At 34.4% G+C, this 24,848-nt stretch overlaps 2 protein-coding genes across 5 annotated transcripts in view; one reads left to right on the top strand and one right to left on the bottom strand.

The window, feature by feature from the left end:
* Positions 1 to 11,034, top strand: part of LOC149792412 (uncharacterized) — a 29,471-nt gene extending 18,437 nt beyond the window's left edge. Inside the window, exons 2-3 of the mRNA XM_089970980.1 lie at positions 650 to 814; positions 5,802 to 11,034. Of these exons, the coding sequence (XP_089827106.1) occupies positions 650 to 814; positions 5,802 to 6,097 (461 nt within the window). The 3' untranslated portion in view covers positions 6,098 to 11,034. The remainder of the gene's footprint in view (positions 1 to 649; positions 815 to 5,801) is intronic.
* Positions 11,035 to 22,814: 11,780 nt separating this feature from the next.
* LOC149792406 (uncharacterized) overlaps positions 22,815 to 24,848 on the bottom strand; it is a 108,532-nt gene continuing 106,498 nt past the window's right edge. For all 4 annotated transcript variants that reach the window (XM_089970979.1, XM_089970976.1, XM_089970978.1 and 1 more), the window contains one exon: positions 22,815 to 24,349. In XM_089970979.1, the coding sequence (XP_089827105.1) occupies positions 24,081 to 24,349 (269 nt within the window). In that variant the 3' untranslated portion in view covers positions 22,815 to 24,080. The remainder of the gene's footprint in view (positions 24,350 to 24,848) is intronic.

Here is a 24,848-nt window from a genome sequence, read left to right as displayed (position 1 = left end):
GGTACAATACTGGTAATAAGCTTTTATATGTGGTCCCAACTAAGGAATTTTGCAAATATAACATTTTGATCTTGTGTTTGTTTTAACGGCACTTTTAACACATTATAATTTACATCATGCAGAGGAAAGGGGAGTTAACTGACTTTCCCACGGACACACCAAGGCAGCCTACCCAAACTGGTCAGGGACGGTTATCCCATGACACTGGGGTTACGAGCATGATGCTCTTCCAGATGAGCAAGAGGGGTTCCCGATTTATTATGATATACGTTCGATTACGATAAATGAGTCTGAATATTGTCAGTTTTGTTCGTTGGGTATTTATTTCTAATATAGGTCAAACAGATCAGTGAAATAGCAGTTGGTACTCTCTCTGTGAATCGATTCATGTCCTTCCTTCAGGTATCTGAATATAGGTAAATTGTCGATTATATTTCTGCCAATAGGCGTTTTGTTTCATTCTGCGATATTTACATTTATGTCTTAGTTTTAATTACAGTAATTACATAATGCCAAGCAGACTTAATTGTATTGTACAGGTGTTTTAATTACAGTAATTACATAATGCCAATCAGACTTAATAGTATTGTACAGGTGTTTTAATTACAGTAATTACATAATGTCAAGCAGACTTAATTATATTGTACAGGTGTTTCTGGGATCCAGTGCTACTCCTGCAGCTATACCAGAAGCAACGACTGGAAAGTTGATTACGAATGTGTAACGGTTCCAGCTAATATAACAAGGGGGCATCCACAACCGAATTGTCATGTCGCAGAGTCAAGTTGCTATGTCAGAACGGTATATACAGAAGGTACATGCAAATAAATTAATGTCAAGGTCATACTTTTACATGTTTTTCTGCCATTTAAGTCATCGAGTTTTGACAGAACATTATTCTATTATTGTAACCTTACTTATCACCAACGGGGCCCTGGGTGACCGAGTGTTTTAAAGCCCTGTGTTGCCGAGTGGTCTAAATCCTCGGGTGGCTGAGTGGTCTAAAGCCCCTGATGGCCGATTGGGCTAAAGCGCTCGCCTTTACCGATCGCTGCCATCCCACCTTTGTCCACGTGGGTTAGAGTCCTCTGGTCGGCCAATATGGGTATGTGAGAAAGCTGCCCGTAGCTTCCCTTGGGTCGGTGGTTCTTCCTGGGGTATTCCTGGGGTTTGGCTCCACCAGTTACTCTGGCTGCCATATATAGCATATCTTGTGCTGCAAAATGGCGTTAAACCCACAAACAACAACAACAACAGCAGCAGCAACAACAATAACAACTTACCACCAACAGATCAAGCCGAGAGATTTACAAACAAACTGATATGAAGACGGCTGTCTAGTTCTGTAGATTGTTAATTATAAACAACCAATCAAGTAATTCACTAACTGCTTAATCAGGAGAGACTGATATGAATAAGACCTTCAGTTTTTCCACAGATGCTTCAGAGATGCGTGATAAGTCTCGTTTGTGTAATTATTGCCAGTGCTCGTTGCCATCCGTTTCGATCTCAGAGTTCAAAAGCGGATGCAATTGAATCAGATAATTTAACTGATTAAGCAATATCTCGTTTGATTTTGCTGACCAATAATTCTGAAAGTCAAAATAAAACTGCGTAGAAGTATTAACATTTTATATCTTCCATTGAATGATTTGCAATTATCGCAATTATCCAAAACAGTTAAAATATTTCTTTTGGAAGGACAGAATTGATGACAATCGAAAACGTTACAGACCTCTTAAAAATCTCACATATCCTTGAAAACTAAATATCCTGGAAAACTAAAAATATAACGATTAACAACAGTACTATTTTTTATCATTCGTGGGTGTCGAAGGGGGTAAAATTTGATGAGGAAGATTTATATTTATCACGTGATTGATGTAGTGAGTTGTATCATTTTTCACCTTGCATTACACAGTTTTGGGGCACTTTTTATTATTAATTCAGTCAGGCTATATTTTAAAAGATTAAACGTGTGGGACCTTGAGTGGCCTAGTGGTCTAAAGCACTTACCGTTGCTGATCATTGCCATCTGATCTCTGTCTGCTTAGGTTTGAGTCTCGGGTTCGGCCAACGTGGGTATGTGAGAAAGCTTGCCAGCAGCTTCTCGTGGGTCAGTGGTTCTTTTCTGGGTTTTCCCCGAGTTCTTCCTCCACCATTTATAATGGCCGCCGTGTATCGCCTATCTTGTGCTGAAAATGGCGTTAAACGCTACAAACAACAACAACAACAACAACAACACCATTAAATTTGTAAATGAGAATAAAGCTTGCACGCTTTTTTCCCGAAGAATATTGAATCTCTACTCAGGAATCGACACGGATACACATTGATATGTAAGTTTAGTAAAACAATATTTTTTCAGCGTCTCAAAGTTCAGGAAACCTTTTTTTTTTAAATCCAGCATTTTGAAAGATAGAGATTGGTGGAATAAGGTATAATCGATTCCGTATAACATTACTTTGGCTACATAATTATGGTGGTTCCAGTTTAGAAGTAAACAAAACGTACTGACTACAAATATTGTCTTATTCATAATAGGTTAAGTCGCTGATAAAATGCGTTCTTTCTGTAACAGTGAGGAAGAAACGGTGAAACATTTAGTTGGCAGATGTGTGAAACAATTTTGTTGTCGGGTTTTAGTTTTGTAGAACCATACTATGATTATACCTCGAGATTCTGAAAATCTAATTCTATTTAAAAAAAAATCTTTCCAGTCACATTTTGTAAATCAAGTATTGTCACTAGCGAAATCTGTTTTATTTAGATTAACATTTCGAAACAAAACCAAGCCCGCATGTACTCTACTTTGATTTGATATTTCATTTTAAATCTGAAGCTAATAAAGTCTAATTTAGGAGATCCAAAAGTATAAACATTATGTTTAAAATAGAGTCATGTAAAAGTATTTGTAGGGAAATAGAACAGTAACTATGACAATAGAGTAGTTGTTATCCGTGAATAATTTTTTTTTTTGTTAATGTGACCACTAATTGAAACGTTGGCTTTGAGAAAACAGATTTTTACTATTTGATAACAATAAATAGGCTTCAAGTTATATTGCAAGCTTTTGTGAAAAAATTGATGTTTAACAAATGTTTAAAGATGAGATTTTATTTAGTGCTTTTCTACAAATATATAGATGCATAGACTTATACATAAAACCTTTCACAAATCAAATAACTTGATCACGATGGCAGTAACTAAGTTTGTATTTTATGATTTCAATTAATTTAGGAGAATAACAATATAGAAATGTTTTTAATTATATTCTCCTCCTCTTACTCATCTTCCTTCTCACGCTTAACCGCTCTCCCTCCCTCCCTCCCCCCCCCCTCTCTCGCTCTCTCTTGAATTTAACTGAATTGAATTGAAATCTTCAGACATATGGAGTTGAAAAAGATGTAACACAAAGATGCTTATTTGCTAATCCGAAGGTTTTTATAATTTGTACATACATACGTTTTTATTATGCATAAATGTAAAGTTCTACGTTTTGTAAAAGGTGATTATAAGACACCAATCTTTGCCACCGCAATATATCTGGGCAATAAAAAGCATAATAAAACTTCCTAAAAAGTCAACTTTATGGATAGCAGAATTTAACAAAAGTGTGAACTTAGTCATAAGTTTCAAATGATTGAAGAATCTTTGCAAATTGCTGAAAATACAGATACATATTTGATGGTGATTCTGTAGGTTTATTGATAATAACTAAAAACTAATTTGGCTTGAATAATTTTCTTGATCATATATAGGTTTAAAGAACTGACAAAAGTACTCAAGACAGCTTTGCTAAGATCTTGATAAGTCCATTTGCTTTCTAAAATTTCAATCAGATGTGAAAACATAATAAACGAAACCAAAAGAGGGACACGAAATAGACTGAATTGAAAGAATGGTTAACTAAACAGTCAACTTACACAATAATCAAGCAAGCGAAATATATTGTGTAGGTTATTTGGCTGAACAATTTGTTAGTAGGCGTAATTGACATTGACACTTCTGATAAATACAATGGATATAAAGACAGTTTGACAATATTGTATAGTTATGTGTATCTATATGGTGTGTTTAACTTCTGTCCATATCCATATTGTGTGCTTAACCTTTGTCCATGACTCTGGATTGGACTTTAAGATCATGTAAACATTTTGACACGGCCTTTTGATCTTAGAAGGTTCTACAAGACATACCTGGTTCTTTGTCTTGTTTGTAAGTTATGTATAAGTTATCTACTTATTTTTTAATTCAAAGTCTAGTCTTGGAATGTTCTAGAAGAACAATTGGTTACAAACTTAATGGGAAAATGACTCAAATCCTGGTCATGTTATTGTTTATTTTGTTTTCATATAAGTCGTAAGTAAACAGAATGATTTCGTTCTTTTGTTTAGATATAATTTGAGAGAAATCATTTATTAAAAAAATATTCATTGGACTTGTAAAGTGCTTATCAACATTGGGACTAAATCATTATTTTCGTATTATTGTGAATTCATTCAAGGACATTCTGGATTATATCATTGTCATACATTAAGACTGTAGGCATACAACCTTTTCCAAGACTATTGGCACATCAGCGCTTTCAATACTGGAATTCATTCGGAACACTCTTTACTTTTGTACTTGAGATAGAACTTGTAGGATCATTCGGGATTTAATTCACAATACTGTCAGTTCCTTTAAAATTTTCACATGTATTCTTGGAAAATAATTATTTTCTGAATGTTACCAAACTTGTTATTTTTCGTTGTTTCTGTTAGTTAGTTTAAGACCATAGAATCGTGGCAATATACTTTTTTTTTCAATACACAGACAGAAAAGGTAGATGGCAAAACATACCCAACAATTCTTTTATATGAAAAGAAGGGAAAGTATTAAAAGATACATTATTTACTGGAATAAAAAAACTAAATATTTTTCTAAATATTCAAGGGATTGTCAGTTGTGGACAGATTTAACATGACCTAAAATACTAAAATATGGAAGCAATTTATTCAAACTCAAATCAGAAAACAGATTAACGTGTTACAAATTTGATTAAGTATCGCTCATTATTGATCAATTTACGTGACTCGAGTTGAAGCAAGTAAAGAAGAAATGAGATCAAACGTAGAGATAAATACATGCAGTTACCGAACAGCTGATATATTTGGAACACCTAAAGTAAAAATCGACGAAACTTTTAGAGCTTAAGATACAAAGCAATTTTCAAAAAGGGATATCTTTTTAACATAAGAATGGAAATATGTAAAATCAGACAAGTAATTTTAGGTGATCTAGTCGTTTGTAAATTGGAAAACTTGAAAAGAAATGACGCAGAGGGAACCAAAAAAAAAAAAAGAAAGTAAAAGAGAATAAAAAGTACGCACTTTTAAAATGGAAAGGATATCATGAATCGTATAATAGTTAGTAGTAAACAATTCTGGCTGGTTCCTAAGTCAAGTGGACTGTTGTATGTGAGGTGATGTCCATGTACAGTAGAAGTTTATCACTGGCATAGACCTTAGCCAACACTTTTGTGGTTGCTTCCTGGGGACGCAGCTGTGGAGGAGGAATGTTGCTGAGTACCGGATGCCATGGTAAAGGAGTAGGACGTAGTGTTCCAGAGTACCATAGTAAAGAAACAGGTTGATTCATCTGTCACAAATACCAACATCAATGATTCATTTAAACAGATCGTAGGATGCAATCATACAATCAACCATACTAAACCGTTTTTACTTATCTGTAGCTAACACCAGTATCATTATATAACCTTCTATTTATTTTGAGACGTACGTCAAATATATTTTCAGGTTATGTGCGAGTAAATTCAGCACTACGGGGCTGTGGAAAGAGTGACATGAGATGTAAGGATAAAACGTGCTGTAATGAATTTGGTCCGTATCCAACATGCTGGACGGTGTGTGACACAGATTTGTGCAATGACCTAGACGGTGAAATAAAACTGGCAGTTAAAAGTGAACGATCCGAGACCACACAAACGGTGAAAATAAATGACAGGAATGCAGGTGTGCGCCACTGGAATAATTTCTGGATACTGTTGACTTTAACTGCCACTGTGCTCTCGAAAATGACAAATTTGATTTGACAATGTATTTTAGTTTCACGCCATGCATGTACAGCAAATCAGACCACTAATTGTTAATTGAGCAGGAAGCAAGGTAACAGTCTCGTGGCGAGGGGAGGTCAGCACTGCTTCCACAAACCATTTTTAGAAAAGTGCAGCACCATATGTCTTGTTCCTTTTAGGCACCAAGATAAAACTCACACGGCAAGTAGCCCCTTTGCCTACTATTAATGCCACTCTTTTGTTCCTCTTTAGTGTTTACACATGTTCGAATCCTTCTTAATTATTATGTTTTAATCACGCTTGCAATTAAACCAAAAAAAAAGGACACAAAACAAGTTTATTAATAACTTTACTCACAAGAAAATGTTTTTATTCCCATAGGTTGCTTGGACAAGCATGACAAGTGTGAACGCAGTGCTAAATACTACCAGCCTTTTTTTCAATTAATAAAGCAGTCGGTACATCGGTCGGCCAGTTCGTCAAGTCGAGAAATAGCCTATGGTTTTAATAGGAACATCCTCGGCGTTTTACGTCAGTTCGAAAAAGAAGTCTCGTTTGCACTTCATGACCATTCAGAACTACATATATATTTTGAATTACTTTTTTTCACATGACATACTAACCGGTGGAAGGATTTAACATCCCAATCAAAACGTTGTTCACCTTTTCTGATGTAACATATATGGCGCACTCCCCCAAAGACGAATCATCAAACTCATAAATATACTTGACCTTCCAAGGATATTTCTAGACTTGACGGAGATGGCAGAGTAATGATCCGATCGCTGACGTGTAGTTTTAGGAATGCATATAAATTTGATGGGTTTAATGATTGGTTTAAGTATTTTACCAATTAATTCTTACAGAGATATATAAACTAGTTTTCTTGGAACAACTTTGCACGCTGTCTGAAGTTTATTTTGCAAAACTACTATTTTACTCCGTCTTTTTCGTTATCATATTCCACGATTGTAAGTTAAACAAGCTGTCTTTATTCCAGAAATGTATAAAATGCTGGATAATTTTAATATAAAAGAACTCTTAAAATTGCGAATTTTTGAAGGTCGACTCCAGGTTAACAAATCAGAGTGAACAGGTATTGCTAAATTCGAAGTTTGTGTTTTACACGAAAATGGTTTGAATTGTAGACTTTACGAAGATATTTCTCTTAGTCGATTTCAGAAGTTTACTACTTAATGCAGATAGCAAAGTCATTTGCTATAAGGTTCCGAACCATTTAATTTCGGGGGTGGGAGATGCGATTTTCTTTTGAGCTATTTTGGTTTCTTTTAGCTTAAGAAATGGTATCTTGGTGTTAATATGGTGTTATTTTGCTATGAATCAGAGCTAGATTTATTCGAATGAGAGACAGAAATAAAAAATGAATATATATATATATATATATATATATATATATATATATATATATATATATATATATATATATATATACAGACACACACACACACTCTCTTGACGTAGTAAATCCATTATATTTATATACCGTTTATTAATAGAGCAAAGAGTTGCCTTCTTTATCCCTCCATGCCCACTTGCAACTGTCCCTAAGGTTACAAAACCTCACCCTTAAATCATATACACTTACTTGACTTGATACGGGGAATCATCGACATAGATTCTCTGAGTTGTCCTCACTTACTTAGCCTTGACGTCTTTAACGTGGGTACGATTGAGATTTCCACCCTAGAACCTTATATACACTTTGATCCAATAAAGCCCCAAATAATTTATGTTGTCACCAATTGCCTATGAATCTTTTCCTACCCCCTCTGGATTAGTTCCTGTATTATGACAAAACAATTAGCGAGAAACCCATCCAGTAACTATATAGATATCCATGAAAAGAGGGTTGTACTGTATATTAACCAACGAGAAAGATCGGAGATTGTGTTCCACGGAATGCTTGTTAGCGTTTATGTTCTAAAGTGCAAAGACAGAGTGCTGTTACAACAGACCGCTCGTTTGCTGTCTAATGACATATCTAATAGATTTATGATTTACAGATGAAATGTCTTTTTTCCATTTTCAACCAAGTATACATTTTAAAGTTAGCATGTAACGAGCATTAAACTTATGAGACTGTCACGGAAAGCAAAAGCTCATAACAGAGTTAAAAGTATTCTTACTTTAAATAAAAACGAAACAACACCTACAAACCATTTTTAAAATTTATTTTGCTTAAAAAATCCAAAGTTTATCCTATCAGGATATTATAATGAAATAATTAAGAAGATAGTTAAGTATTTTAGCTTTCTCGATAAAGTTTGTAGTACACACATTGATGCATATCAATATTCTCACTGCGGGCTCAGGAATGTAGAATATGCCCCATGCGCCAGCCTGCTTGTCGGAAGAGGCGACTAACAGAGTCAGTCTTTTCGATTTGGAATGCTACCCATTGTGACTGAGTTTTAAAAGTGTTGAGTTTATATCAACCATTGGCCTGGTTGTTAGAGCGTCCGCCTCAGAAGCGGGAGGTCGTGGGTTCGAACACCGACCGAGTGATACCAAAGACTTATAAAAATGATACTAACAGCTGCCTCGCTATGCGCTCAGCATTAAGAGGGTAGTGTTAGGATTGGTCGGCCTGGTGTCAGGATAATATGGCTTGGTGGGACATCATGCTACATGTCTGCGGCATGATGCCCCAGTGTTATACATCATTATAAATTTCCACACTGCAGACATGGTAGCGATATGACTGAAAATTTTTTAAAGCTACGTTAAAAATCATCACACACATTTTCAGAAGTTGTCTCCCTTTGATTAAATGTTGTCCAGTACATTGCATTCTTCTCTGGTCAGATTAATCCTGATAACGTGAAAATTTACTTGTAAGATAAAATTGTTTATGGCATATTTCATAATGAAATATTAAGATATATGATTGGGATAAAAATTCTATCGCCACGTGGCGATACAAATTTCATCGCCCAAGTGGCAATATCACTTTTCGAACAACTTTCTTTTCACATTTAGGAAATATGTCTGCCGTTATGTATGTTATTCAAATCTGCATTTCAAAATTTAAGTCAGTTTCGTTTTGGCCTAATTCTCCTTGTTCTTGTTCTACTTGTTCTTCTTCATCTTTTTGTTCTACTTGTTCTTCATGTTCTTGTTTTTGTTCTACTTCGTCTTCTTCTTCTTCGCCATCTTCTTGTTCTTGTTCTACTTGTTCTTCTTCATCTTCTTGTTCCTTTTCTACTTGTTCATCTTCATATTCTTGTTCTACTTGTTCTTCTTCATCTTCTTGTTCCTTTTCTATTTGTTCGTCTTCATCTTCTTGTTCTACTTGTTCTTCTTCATCTTCTTTTTCGGGCCCCGAGTGGCCGAGTGGTCTAAAGCGCTCACCGCCATTTCACCTCTGTCTGCGTGTGTTCGAGTCGCGGGTTCGGCCTATGTTGGTATGTGAGAAAGCTTGCCAGTAGCTTCTCGTGGGTTGGTGGTTTTTCTGAGGTTTTCCCGAGTTCTTCCTCCACCATTAATACTGGCCGCCATGTATAGCCTATCTTGTGCTGAAAAATGGCGTTAAACCCTACAACAACAACAACAACAACAACAATCATCTTCTTGTTCCTTTTCTACGTGTTCTTTTTCATCTTCTTGTTCCTTTTCTACTTGTTCTTCTTCATCTTCTTGTTCTTATTCTATTTGTTCTTACCCCCTACTACTGCCATTTGTGTCATTCTACTTACCCTCTACTACAGCCAGTTGTATCAATCTACTTACCTACTACTGACAATTGTATCATTCTACTTACCCACTACTACAGCCATTTGTATCATTCCACTTACCTCTTAGTACTGCCATTTGTATGATTCTACTTACCCCTACTACTGCCATTTGTATCATTATACGTACCTCTTAGTACTGCCATTTGTAACATTCTACTTACCTCTTAGTACTGCCATTTGTATCATTCTACTTACCCCCTACTACTGCCATTTGTATCATTCTACATACCTGCTACTGCCATTTGTATCATTCTACTTACTCCTACTACTGCCATTTGTATCATTCTACTTACCTACTACTGCCATTTGTATAATTCTACTTACCTACTGCTGCGATTTGTATCATTCTACTTACCTCTTAGTACTGCCATTTGTATAATTCTACTTACCCCCTACTACTGCCATTTGTATCATCTACATACCTACTACTGCCATTTGTATCATTCTACTTACCTACTACTGCCATTTGTATACTTCTACTTACCACTACTACTGCCATTTGTATCATTCTACTTACCATCTACTACTGCCATTTGTATCATTCTACTTACCCTCTACTACTGCCATTTGTATCATTCTACTTACCTCTTAGTACTGTCATTTGTATCATTCTACTTACCTACTACTGCCATTTGTATGATTCTACTTACCTCGGCAATTGATCCGTATATTAGTAACAACATGAAAGGAAATCTAATGCGCAAGTACAAAATCAAACTTTCTCAAGAATAGTTATCGTAATCAATGATCGTCGGTTTAAGTACCGCACATGAAAATGCCTAATTGTATTAGGGTTAAGTTTTCTTGTATGCGTTCCTTCAATTCCGTGGATGATTGCATTTATTGCAGAGCAGGTCTTTTTTGTATTTACTAATTTTTGGATGTGCATTCGATGAATCCTTGGATTTTGCCACTTGGAGAATGGAGTAATGCAACTAAAATGGTGGTAGAAATTTTCATTCAAATTGTAGCATAATTTATAGTAGTAACTACGTCTTTGCAATTAAATTATGAACTGACAACTATCTAAACCTGTCAGAAACTATTTAAGATACACGTTTTACAGAGAGGCTTGAATTCAAAGCACATCTATCTCACGCAATTCGCGTTGTCTTGACACTTTACTTGCTTTTCAAAGCACCCTAGCCGACTATATCTGTTAAAGATACCCTGTCATTAAACATGGACCTTTGGGTGAAATATTATTGGATTCTGTGTTCTTTTTTCCAGTTAGAAGTGTGATAAAAGCATACTAATTAATAGGATTCGACCTATTGTAAACAACAGAGAGGACTAGAAGGTGGGAGGGTACTACAAATTAGCAGAGGGGCAGGGCAGCAGCAGAGAGGGTGATCATACCTTTTGCTGAAACGTCATTTTGAAAACTAAAACCTCATGCGAAAAAAATGAAAACAATAAGGTCAATGAAGCCAAACCAAAGCCTCTAACTTTACCGAGAGTTTCTCTAAATGGGATAGTTAGAAATAGACCTTTCAGATATGACCGTAATTATCATGAATTTTTCCGTGATGTAAAAAGACAAAAAGAAGATGTTCCTGGTTCATTATTAAGCCTGTATACTTCTAAACCAACCGCTACTGGAAGTGATTGTTCTACTCAAGGAAAATGGTCTAGGAACTTGTCCTGATAGTGTTCTTGCTGATGTAGACCGAGTAAAAATTCTGATCGGAAGAAAACGTGCAGGAAATAATTCTCCAGAAATTATTAATGAAATATCTGATATTTGTCGAAGACTATTTACAGAAGGTGTTATGGACCGTAATGTTTATCATTCTCTCATTAATGTAATTGTCGATGATTATTACAGCGACTGAAACAATTAATTAATCAGCATGTAATTTAAAATGATTATACATAATGATCAACGTGGGCCTGTAATAGTTAGGGTAGTAAACTCACGATTGCAAACTTAAAAAGCGATTTACGGAGATGGACTTGGTGATGTTGTTCATGGTTTATTTAAGAGAATAGCTCCAAAAGTAATACCGATTACAAAACAATTAGGGATGAAGGCTATTGAGGCTGTTTGTGTGAAAGATATTAGTGCTGTTGGTAATGTTGCCGGTAAAGCATTTTCATCGATCAAAGAAAGATTGGCTCGATTAGTACGAAGAAAACCATAACCATTAAAATTACCCAGTACTGAAGTTGTGCATGCAAAAAATTAGTAAAATAATAAATCGAGCTGCAAATGAAAAACTAGCAGAGTTGGCTGATATACCCCGTCAGAAAAAGAAAAAATATAACGGCAAGTTTAATAGCAGGAAGTGGTCTTCATGTTAGACAATAACAATTATAGTAAAATGTTCAAACGTATATCTAATCCATTGTTCGATATGGACACACCAATTCTCAAAGATGAATCCATACGCGATATTCTTATGACGCACGACAACCAGATAGCGTGGTCGAATTGAATTACAAGTTCAAGATACAAGCAGATATTTCTTACCTGCTGAAGCGCTTATTGAGGTAGAAGGGGTACTTTTGAAAGCTGATAATACAGAATACAATGCCAATCATAGAATTAGTTTCGTTAATAACGGCATCATGGCGTTGTTTGACAGTTCTACATACATGAGTGATGGAAAAACTATTGAAAATATTCAAAAAGACTTCGATGTTACTACAATAATAATAGGTCTTGCAAGATATTCAGATGATTATACAAGATCAGCTGGTCCATCAATGTTGTTTGCTAAAGATACATCTAATCATCCAGAACACGTCAGGGAATTTGTGGTGATGTAGGAAACGCTGAAATTAACGCTGCTATACCACCAATTGTATCAATCAACGTAAAGTACAACTTAGGTTTTGCTACACGTCGATCAATGTAAAACGACGAAGAAGCTTTTTCATGTGCAATGCAACTATCTCATATCTTTGGATTTTGTAGAAATGTTAGAAAAGTTTTTTTTTTAGAGCTAAACATACAGTTGTACTTGTTTGCTATAAACACTGCTGACATTCCTGACAACAGAGAGTATATTATAGGACAACTAAGAAACTCTGCTAACACCGCTGATGTTGATTCACAACATGTAACGATTAAAGTTAATGCGCGCTTCAACTTAGGTTTTACAACCCGTCGATCAATGTTAAGAGATAATGGAAGATTTTCATGCGCGATTCCACTGTCTCACATCTTTGGATTTGTAGAGTTGTACTTGTAAGAAAGGCTACTGATGATGATGCTATTCGGCGAGAAAGTGTTGGCGTTGATGCTGGTAAAGTATTGCTAACAAAGATGTCGTTGTGGATGCCGGTAATGACTCCAACGATTGCTGAAGAACACAAATTACTCTCTTTTATGGATTCAGGCGGTAAATCATTCTTATCATTTTTAACAGCTACAGACAGTGTTCAAAGTACCGTTTATGGTTTATTCACGTGGCATATAGCATATCAGCAAGGTGTTTCTGCGCTAAGGCATATTTTCATTGTTTTTCAAAATACTGAACGAGTTAACTCGCAAAGAGACAGTCCAGTGATATTGACAAACTCGGAGTTTCTGAAGTTTCACTGAGGATAAATGGACATCAAGAACCAGCTGAAGATATATTATTAAATTTTGAATTAAATGATGTAGCACGTGCATATCATCGGTTAATGATATTTATGGGACGTGATCAAAATATAGATACTGTTTTGCAAATATCACAACTAGATTTTACCAATTTGTATCCGATTTCTTACTTTTCTCTGGATCATCTTGATTTATCTAGATAATCCGTCGTTGATATTCACTTTCTAGCTTTAGTAAATAGAGACACTGGAGCTGTTCCTAATTAAAGAGCAATCGCTGTTATACTCAGTGACAAATCAGTGTTTCTTGGTGTTGGTGGACGAATGTGAAATATTGACGCACCACTAGAAAAAATAAATTAAATCGCTCATGATATTTATAATGTCATGTAATCAGGTTAATGTTACTCTGACTTCCGGTCAGGTAAAAAAATTACAATCAAAACTTGCAAATATATGCGGAACAAAGATAACACTAAAAAAAGATCAAATTTCTAGTGGTGGTCCAAACAAATTATCATTAACCAAGACTCAGCTTAAACATTTTAAGAAGGCTCTAGAATCAAAAACCGGAGTTCAACTTCATCTTTCTCCGAGTTCCTTTTTAAGAATCAGTTAAAACAGGTGGTATATTTCCACTTTTTGCAGCTTTACCAGCGTTAATAGCCGCTACAGCTCCAGCTATTGCAAAAACAGCTGCACTTGTTGTTTTAAGAGGTGCTCCCTGAGGTCTTGGTAAAATGGCTGTTGATAAAATAGCAGGAAAAGGATTTTAAAAAAGGCAGAAGGTCTAAGATTACCAGGAACTCCTTATTGGTACGGAAAAGGTCCGAGACTTCCAGGAACTCTTCGTTAATTCATCCAATGTCAAATTTTGATTTATTTGATGCTGCTAAAAATTAAATATAAAATATTTTAAAGGTGTTTTTATGCGTTATCAGTTACATTTCAAACCAAACAATGTTGAAACAGACATTATTAATCTCGATAATTGTTCTGGTCCAGGAACTCATTGGGTGGCATACGCAATTGATCCATGTGGAATTGTTTATATCGATTCGTTTGGGTTGGATCCACTAAAAGAATTTTTAAATTATGTAAACACAATAAAAACTCCAATCTTGTATTCAACATTACCAACACAGACACAACTCATCCGCCGATATGTGGTCGTGAAGTAATTAATGTATTCAGTGTTATATTTTCATCAACATTACCACCTCATAAAGTCGTGCACGATTATGCAAGTAGCCGTTAATCGTTTTAAACAGATCTTAAAGTATAACAGTTGATATTTACGGAAGATCTTCTATCAAAAACAAGGAAAAAAAAGATGATATTGATTTGTCTAATTACGCGACTAAAGATGAACTCGCCGATAGTATTAACCTCTCCGAAGTTGACCGAGATGATTTTTTTTTTCAGGATAAATACGGTGTTTCAAAGACGAGTAATATCAAATGGAATGACATAGTTCGTAGAATTCTTGGCGCTACTGAGGATAACATTCCAATATTTGCCAAAGACGAAAAAATCAGAGACTCAAATCTATCAATTGCAAAAATATTAGAAATGAAATTGCAAAAAGCGTTGCTAATCGTTTACGATCTACCGGTGATATAAAGACAGGCGAACTCAGCATGAATGGAAATAAAATAGTTGTTTTAAGAGATCAAACATCTGATGAGGATGCCACAACAAAAAATAATATGTAGACAATAACTATAATACAGTAGATACTAAATTAAGCACGCTGCGAGCTGAGTAGAACGCTCACGTAAATGTGTTTTTAAGTCTTCGTAGAAATTTTCAAAAACGCAGTTGATTTCTTTGGACGTCCGTTGACTGCCGTCGTAAAATTAAAACAGCTATGTCAGACATTGAAACGATTGATTGATAAACGATTAGGCGTTTTCAGAGATCCTAAATCATTTTCAGAGCTACTTACGGTAGCGGAGAGTAATATCGATGATATAAGAAAAAAAACTAGAAGATGTTATAAGTGGAATTCCTGATATCGTAAAAAATTTAATCTGATTACAATTCCCCACAAACAGATTACCAACACAGTATACACAGCTTCATCAGGATTCTCAACATGGTCACAGCAAAATAACACTATAAAATATACCGCAGAAGTCACTGGCGTGTATTGGCTGTCCGTGTTCAGCGATGCAGAATTTAGTATATTCCCCACGTATCCTTGGTGTCATTCAAACGATAGTTTTTTTTTTCTGGAACAGTGTCTATTTTGTTAAATAAAGGAGACGAAGAAACGTTTATGCTGGAATCATTTGATAAAAAGTTAACCGCAGCGTCTTACTGGTGGTGTCTGTAATTTGTCGCTGAAACACCTCAATTGATTACTAAATAATTATAATATAATTAGTATTCCGATCAACGTTGAACATTTTAGATACAATCAAGCACGCGAATGGCAAACAAAATTAAAAAATATCGTTGGCGAGTATACCGTAAAAGTAAAACAATATCGCAGACGTGTAGGTATCGTTCACATAATTGTTTATTCAGCGTCTGCTGTTATTGCTAGAACTGGCGTATTATTATCAACAATAACAATGACATCACCAGTAATTGTAACAATTTGTGTTTCAGCTGCAACAACGATTACCGGTATTCTTAATATCACCACAAAAAATATGTACGTGCACAAATGCAAAATTGCATGATTTTATAAAAAATTACACACAGCGACTGTAGCAACTTCCAAATTATCCTCGTTATTATCAACAAGTCTTAGTGATGGAAAAATATCAGATTGTGAGTTTACAGAGATGATTCAAATTTATGAAGAAGCAATGACTGTGATTGATTTAGAAAATCAGAATTTAAATAAGAATGTCAACTCCACTGACATGGTCAGGAGAGCTATTTCAACAAATTGTAACGAACACAACTCTGTCAAAAACTAGATGATATAAGTGAGGTCAACTAATCCAGAATTTAATTTACTTTCCAACTGCAGTTCCAGTGAAAGAAATCGCACTGGCACAATTACGTGTATACCATAGTTGCCCAAATATCAGATGAAAATAATTCGGTGGATTCCAGACGAATAATTCGCTTGTACTTTCAAATAAAATTAAAGATGATGGAATACCAGACTGGAATGTTTTCGGAATTCCACAAGCCAGTTATCAGATTGAACAAATCAATGATGAATTCCAACGCAGAATAAAATCTATAACATGAAGAGAGTCGAACGTAGCTATAACAGTTCATGAACCGACGTTATCTGCTGCGATAGAAATATATTCACCAGATTACGTCGTTTATATTTGTTCTTCATCATTCAGAAGCTTTTTAGGATGGGCAGAAATAGCACCTGTTTATCAAGAAATACCAGAACCAAAACGTGTCAATTTCTCCATGGACAAGAAAATATTTATAAAACTTCCAGAATATCGAAAAAAAGAATTATGGAAATTATCGATTTACGGTGTTTTTAAAGATCAACCCGATAGAGTAGTTCATTTTATTGGGTCATATGATGAAATAACACCATGTATATTTAGCTTATTTAGTTTTGATTCTTCTGTAAAAAGGATTATAAACGAAGAATATATTATTATTATTATTTTAAGAGAAACTAAATCTGCATTTATACGTATATTTGGTAACTTACAAAATTTATTTTTAAATATCATACAAAATTACTCTGACGAATCAAAACAACAAGTTATTGAAACAATACATTAGAATCAGGTTGTATCAGATATTAAGTATACTAACCAGCGTATGTGTGCTATTATTTAGTTATAATAATGAAAAAGATAAAAAGAAATTACTTTTTGATCATTACAAAATAATTGAATCGGAATTACCAAAATATTTTTGATACCAGGATTTAATCACGATGAACTAAAAAAATCACTTATCAATGAAAACATTCCTAAAATCTTTGAATCATGGAGAAAAATATCCCCAACAGCATCCCTTCTCAAAGATGACAATGATCGGTACGGTGGAGGTCGTCATATTTCACCAGGAATCGGTAATATAACTTCAACTATTGCTGTCAATCTTGTATGTGATGTAACTGATGGCAGTCATCAAATAGATCTTGAAAAATCAAATCAGGCTCAACAAGGATATATTTTATATACATTTACTCCGCAAGTTCCTCCTGGATATTTGATTGTACAAGAACCGATCAGTCCAGTTTATCTATGTTGTCATAAGCCGCTGTTATCAAGAATACAAACTTACTGACTAATCCAGTTATTTAATCGATTTATGTGGAGAATCTCTAAGTATAAATCTTTACGTAAAATCTTAACGAACTGTGCAGAGTGTTTTACAATTAATTATTTGATCATGTGAACGTTTTTATACACGCCCCCAGTCAATACAGAACAATTTAATGTTAATATAATTATTGATGAATACAGCAAAGAAGACTTTTGGTTGACGCAGGAACAATTAAATGAACTGCGGAGAAAAAATATTATGATCACGTATGATAATGAGCAGATTATGAATTATGTCATTCTTGTATTAAATTTGATCAGGTTAAAAATATGTCTAATTATGAATAAAACATAGCATTTCAGTAAACTGATGGGTATATTACCATAACCTAAGATAAAAAAAATACAGATTTTTTTAATTTCTCAGGTAGAATAAGAGTCAGATGAAAATTAACCACGACATTGCCGTGACTTTCATTTTCGTCAGTGATGTTGTCAATACTTTCACCATTTTCACTTTCGTCACTACCTTTACAAGTGACGTTGATGCTACAGTCACTGACAGCACGTTCGCTTTCACGATCTGACATAAACGTTTTCAACTGCCTCACGCACGTGTTAATGTTTTTATTTGTTTGGTATTCGTGAGCTAATTCTGATCTAAGTTTTTCGATCACGCTGGATACGAATGTTTTAACTTCCATATCTTTTACAGTAGCCAAAGATTGGAGCATAGCTTGTTTTATAATCTTTATGAACATATATTCCGCTGCTTGTGTATATCTATTTTCAAATTTTCGTGTTTGCAGTGATTCAAAATCAGAAATATTTTTTCTGAAACAAGTTGAATTTTTATGCCGTGTTTTTTTTTATTTTATAAAAAAGCATTATTGCAGAAATAGGATCATTAATATTTTCGTAATTCATTATATAGTATATGCATTATAAAATATATATTTCAGATTAAATATATTAGGTCATCGTTGACTGTTTTTTAAGCCAACAGCGACTGATTTTTGTTTTGAGGGCGGCACAACATATAATTTTTGTTTTAAGGATGTCACAAATACATATAGTAGCATATTTACAGCATTGTATTAAGCTATTTACAGCGTATATTTAATCTTTATTATTTGGACAGCACAACATATAATCTTAATTCTAAGGACGGCAATTTAAGATTTTTCTAGTGAGAATAGCCAAATTGAGATTTTTTGTAGTGAGAATAGCCAAATTGACGTTTGTCTAGTGAAAATAGCCAAATAAACGTCTATCTAGTGTGAAAAGCCAAATTAAAATTTTTCTAGCAAGAATGGCTAAATTGACGTTTGGCTCGTGAGAATAGCCAACGTGAAGTTTGTCTAATGAGAATAGTCAAAGTCACGTTTGTCTATTGAGAATAGCCAAATTGAGATTTGTCTAGTAAGCTATTTACATGTATAACTTAATTCTAAGGACGGCACAAATACATATATGGAGCCTTCTCTGCGTTCAACAGATTTTTGCACCCCCCAATTTGCAATTAACGCTCCGTGTACTATCTCGCAAGTTACACAAATCATTATTTTTATTATCTAAATCAATATGATCGATCACAAGACCGTCTTCGATTACTCCGTTGAAACACTCGTATATAACTTTATGAGAAAGATAATGTTTCTTCCACTCGGCGCTGAACATTAGATAACCACAATTATTGACATAACCGACTGGTTTGTTTAGTTCACAGTTCCTGATGATACCATAACGAGATGCTTCATAATTATTGATGATAGGATGCTTTACAAATTCTTTTTGTTCCATTTGTATATAAAAATATCATTTGTTTAAATGACTATTTATCTAAATCATTATTTGAAAATCCTGCCAGATAGACTTCAGCTTTTCTTATAACTATGTCATTATTGTCGTTGTTATATTTTATCATAATATCTTTTGAGCTCTCTGTATATTTTTTCACCACATTGCACACATAACTGCGTATTACGTCTAACTCCAACACCACACTTCAGACACGGTTTAGGTTCTAAACTCCCTATCCGTACACTTTGTAAATGATATCCTCAGAATTTGTTTACACAAACTTTGTCACAAGGAGTTATAGAGCATATCATAAGCCATCTGCATTTGTTCTTTGTTTGAATCATTGTATTTCTCTCTCTCTCTCTTTCTCTCTCTCTCTCTATCTATCTATCTATATATCATATATATAATCTATCTATCTATATATCATATATATATATATATATATATATATATATATATATATATATATATATATATATATATATATATATATATATATATATATATATATATATATATATATATATATATATATATATATATATATATATATATATATATATATATATATATATATATATATATATATATATATATATATATATATACACATACATACATATATGAATTTAAATATATATTTTTCTTAATTATAATATGAACGAATTGACAGAGATTAAAATTAAGCCTTCTAGAGATAAATTTATTCTTGACAGAATTTTCCCTGACTTACCGATGCGAGCTCTGGTTGATCCGAAGAATAAAAGTTTGATTAATAGTATTAATGACGCCAATATTTTTTTTTAGCAAGGATGGTGCATCTCATGTGTGGTCGACGTTCAATATCATACGTAACACCGATGGTGTCGACAATGTCATCGATGCTACAATGAAGGACAACACGAATGACAACGATTATTATTTTATCTCGACAATCGAAGATAGTTTTTCAGAGCAAAGTGTATTTTTTTTCCCGCAGAAACAAACAATAATACTTGGATTATCAGTGACACACGTGACCCTGTCCTTCATAATGAAACACCACCTTTTGTTGGATTGTTTCCACATAAATGGATCAGGAATTTTGTAGATTATTATGAAGAAATAACTGATGATCAGACCACTTGATCCAGAATTAAAAGAGTTTGAAATTTATCAGACAACAGCCGAAAAAAATTTCAATGTGAAATAATGCGTGAAATAATTTCAGAAACTCCTGTAAACAATGTTTGGAATTTATGGAGACCAGATGATTTGATAGCTGAAAGTAGAAAGATAGTTCGTGATAAACTTCAACAACAATTATTTATGTTACATTATTGAAAAGTTTCAAATCTACCCGTACCATTATGTTATCGACCGATTGATACGCCACGGCAGAATATCGACGTTGATATACCAGGATCATCAGAGAAACAAAATCTTGAGTTAAATGATATTGTCTTAGTTCCTGTCAATGGTGTTGAAAGCGCGTGAACCATGGAAAAATCTCCATAGCCGCTAGGATACGCAATGACAATTCATTCATCACAAGGATGAACTATCTCTGATACAAATGTTTGGATCGTCGATGATTCATATCCAATGGTCAACTTTAGTTTATCTCGCAGTGTCTCGAGTCAGAAGAATATCTCAGCTGCGGAGAATTGTCATACACATTACAGAAACGTCTGGTAATAGCGATGTTATTGACAAGAATTTTTTTAAAGTTATAAACAGTGTTGAAAAATTAAACGTGACTTTGATATCGATGCTAAATTTATCATGAGATTGAAGCAACAGCAAAATAATCATTGTGAGAGCTGTAATACAGCAATGTTGTGGCAGTATTTAAATAATAATCGAAGACAATTTACTGTAGACAGAATTAACAGTAATTTTGGTCATACACCCGAAAATGTGATGCTGGCCTGTCTTGAATATAATCAACGTCTAGGTGCTAGTTTACAAAAGTGAATGTGATGGTAATTGTGTGTCTTCAGGAAATACAAGTAATTGCTCGCGTACAAATCCACGTTGAGGAGCAGTTGAATGTAATCTATAGATTGTAGATCTACCCGTGGATCTTACCATGCTAGAAATTGTATGTATGATCAGTCGCTCGTTTTTTTACCACCTTCAAGTTCACCGGGTTCATATAAATATCTTACAGTAACGTTACCTAATACTGGTTGTTTTGAAAAGTCATGTCGTTGTATTGGTATATGCTTTTTTTGTAGTCGCTTTAATAGGTTTTATAGAAGCTGTTCGAGTAATTTTATTATTTAATGCATTTATCACACTTGGTAATCTTGCAACTCATTCGCGGGATCTTGTTTCTTTCTGAATTATTTTCTTTGCATATTGATATCCAAATAACCGCTTAGCAAGTGTTCGATTAAATCGTCCAACATTTGCCTGATCACGATGAATAGCAGTATATCCTGGTCTAATTTTGACGTTATGTTTTTTCATTAGAGATGATACTGCACTAAGAAATACCTTGCCAGGATCAACTTGTAATAGGTGTGGCCATTGTAAGGGTCCTCGTTGATAAATTCATTCAAAGCAGAAGAAATTTCAGTTGCTGTTTAAGTTGAAAATGGTTCAGCTTCCTTATATCTACTTGCAACATCAACGACAGTCAACGCGTATTTGTTTGTTGATTGACGTCTTCCAATTTTAATATTATCATGTGGTAAAAAGAAAATATCTGCTTGATGAACTTCATTAGGGGTGCTGAGATCAAAATGTGCATGCTGATTTTTTTTTGTAGGTGGTGGTAGATAAATTTGCCATAATTCGTGTCGTGCTAACAATTTTTCAGCAGCAGAACGTGCAACATTTGCTGCATCAGCGAGTTTGCTAAGAGCTGCTCTACCCCTCCAATATCCTCTTTGGCTAAAATAAATCGAGTCCATTATTTCAATAATCGGTTGATTCATTACCGGCTCCGAATAATAATTTACCTTTCATTGCAGATCTTACCAACCAATTAGCTAGAGATTCTCTGAAAGATTTAATTTTTTAAGGAATTGAATGCAGGAATAAACTTCCCATCTGCAGTATGTCATTGTTGCAGAATTTTACTTTTTTATGCTTCATCATGAGCGTGACATGCTCGATCAATATCATTTATATAATATTCCCCAGGTCTTGGTTGAACTCGGTTATCAAGTCGGATATCAAGTCTGGTTCAAGGACCACACTAATTATATACAGGAAGATGTTTCCTCCTGGGTATTTAGCCCATGTAGTTCCATGTAATTTTCCTAACGAAGAAGCGATATCACCACCAATGTTATTATTAGAAATAAATTTATATTTATTTGTACCACATTTTACACATTTACCTGTAAGTGCACGCTTTTTATTTTTTGTTTTTATTGTTGTTAATCCAATTGTGGGGGTAGATGCTCTACATCGAACACAATATAGACTCATATTATTTATTATATTTCTACAACATGAATGTCATTGATTTCTCAGCGACACGAAAAGAATATCCAGTCAAACACATTTCAGCATTATCAAATTATCAGAATGATAATAATAGGTCCATTGGGGTCCGGTAAAACGCAATTATTTCTTAATTTGATAATGAGATGGCTGAAATGGGATAAGTTATTAGTTCCGTCAGTTGATCATCAGAGCTGCTTCCATGCACTTAAAGATTTTAATGAAAATGCAAAGTTACTGAATAAAGATGGCGCTGTTATTATTAATTTTATAACTGACATTGATGAAGCACCGTCCGTAGATAATTTATTAATAATCTCGTAGTATAAAACGACATAATGTTAGATAACAAACAAATCCAGCAGAAATATTTTCTTGAGGCAGGCATGAAAATACTGAGTGATTTATGTTGCTCGACGATACACACAAATACCTAAAGTGATCAGAGATAACTGTAATATTTTAGTTGTGTTTAATGGAGTTGATACACATACTTTGAGAAGCATTCATCAGACTTGGTTTGGTGGGGATATGGACATGATTAATTCAAAAATTTCTTTTCAAAAACGCAATCTACTCCACACGGATTCATAACAATAAATTTACACGATCCCAGAACAAGATATCGTGTAGGTCTTGATAAAATATTTGCTTGATATAATAATCATTTAATTATAGCAGCAGAAATGGTGCGACCTCAATGAAACGTCAGGCGGGTAAACGAACTCACATTCTAATTTAGAAAAACACAAACGACAAAAACATTGTAACCAAAAAACTAACCCAATTAGAGAAACTCTCCTTTTAGTTAGAGGCTTTGGTTTGGCGTTACTGACCTTAATTTGTTTCATTTGTTTAGTATGAGGTTTTAGTTTTCAAAATTACGTTTCAGTAAAAGGTCTTGTTCACTCTTTCTGCTCCTAGGACCGTAGAGAGCGATCACGGGCCCTGGAGTAAGAAACATCCAGGCCTCTCCTAGTTCTTATTCAAGCCAAATTTTTCTTTCACAAAATAAAAAGTGTTGTTCGACCGGGAATATATGCCCCGGTTGCCCTCCCCCAGCTCTTGTCGGCCCTGCAGAGAGGCTGCATGCACATTTAGTGTTGTCCCAAAGTACCTAAAATAAACTAGATAGAGTGCCGCACCATTCTGAAAGTCGTTAGAACAAACACATCCCTCCCCAACTCGAGACTGTCAATTAGGAATTTGTAATCTGATTTCTAACACGTTAACTGAAGATAATTAATATATTGTCAAATAAAACCTCTGTTTACAAAGCACAATGATAGTACAAGTCAACAGTGTCCAGTAATTGTTCAAGCGACATGTACCCATAGTCGTGCCACCTAATCCCTGCGGTTTTGATGAGACATCCATGTCGTTGCACAAATCCGTATCACACACCGTCCAGCACGTTGAATACGGGCCATTTTCATCACAGCATGTTCTATTATTGCACGGCGTGCCACCTTTTCCACATCCTCGCACTGCTGAATTTACCTGCATAACACCTGAAAATATATTAAATGTATGCCTGAAAGTCAAAGTTATACAACGATACAGCTGTTAACAAACAAATGTATTAGTAAAACAAATGTTGTGGGTGTGTTGATTATATGATCGTATTTTATGATATGTTTAAATGTATCGTTGATGTTGGTATTTCTTTCATGGAATAATCGATACACATTTCTTTATATGGCTGAAAAAATGTTGAATGAGTATCATCATTGATGAATTTATAAAACATCAAACATACAAGACTGAGATCAAGCAGCACGGTTTATTTTTCCTCTGGCTTGCGAGCGATATTAACATAATATCTACATTAATTCATTCCTCCTGTATTCTATCTTTCGTTTTGTTCTTTTGCTTATTCTGTACATTCATAATAATTCAAAATCTTAAGTCTATCATATTCAGTAATATTATTATTTATTTGCTTTCGATCAGACATCTCTGATGAATCTGCACACCCTGGATACGTCGTCTCCAAATTGGATGTGTGCT

Source organism: Sinohyriopsis cumingii, chromosome 9 (assembly GCF_028554795.1).
Source record: "Sinohyriopsis cumingii isolate HCF-2022 chromosome 9, ASM2855479v2, whole genome shotgun sequence".
NCBI lineage: Eukaryota > Metazoa > Mollusca > Bivalvia > Unionida > Unionidae > Sinohyriopsis > Sinohyriopsis cumingii.
This window is presented reverse-complemented; position numbering and strand designations above follow the sequence as displayed.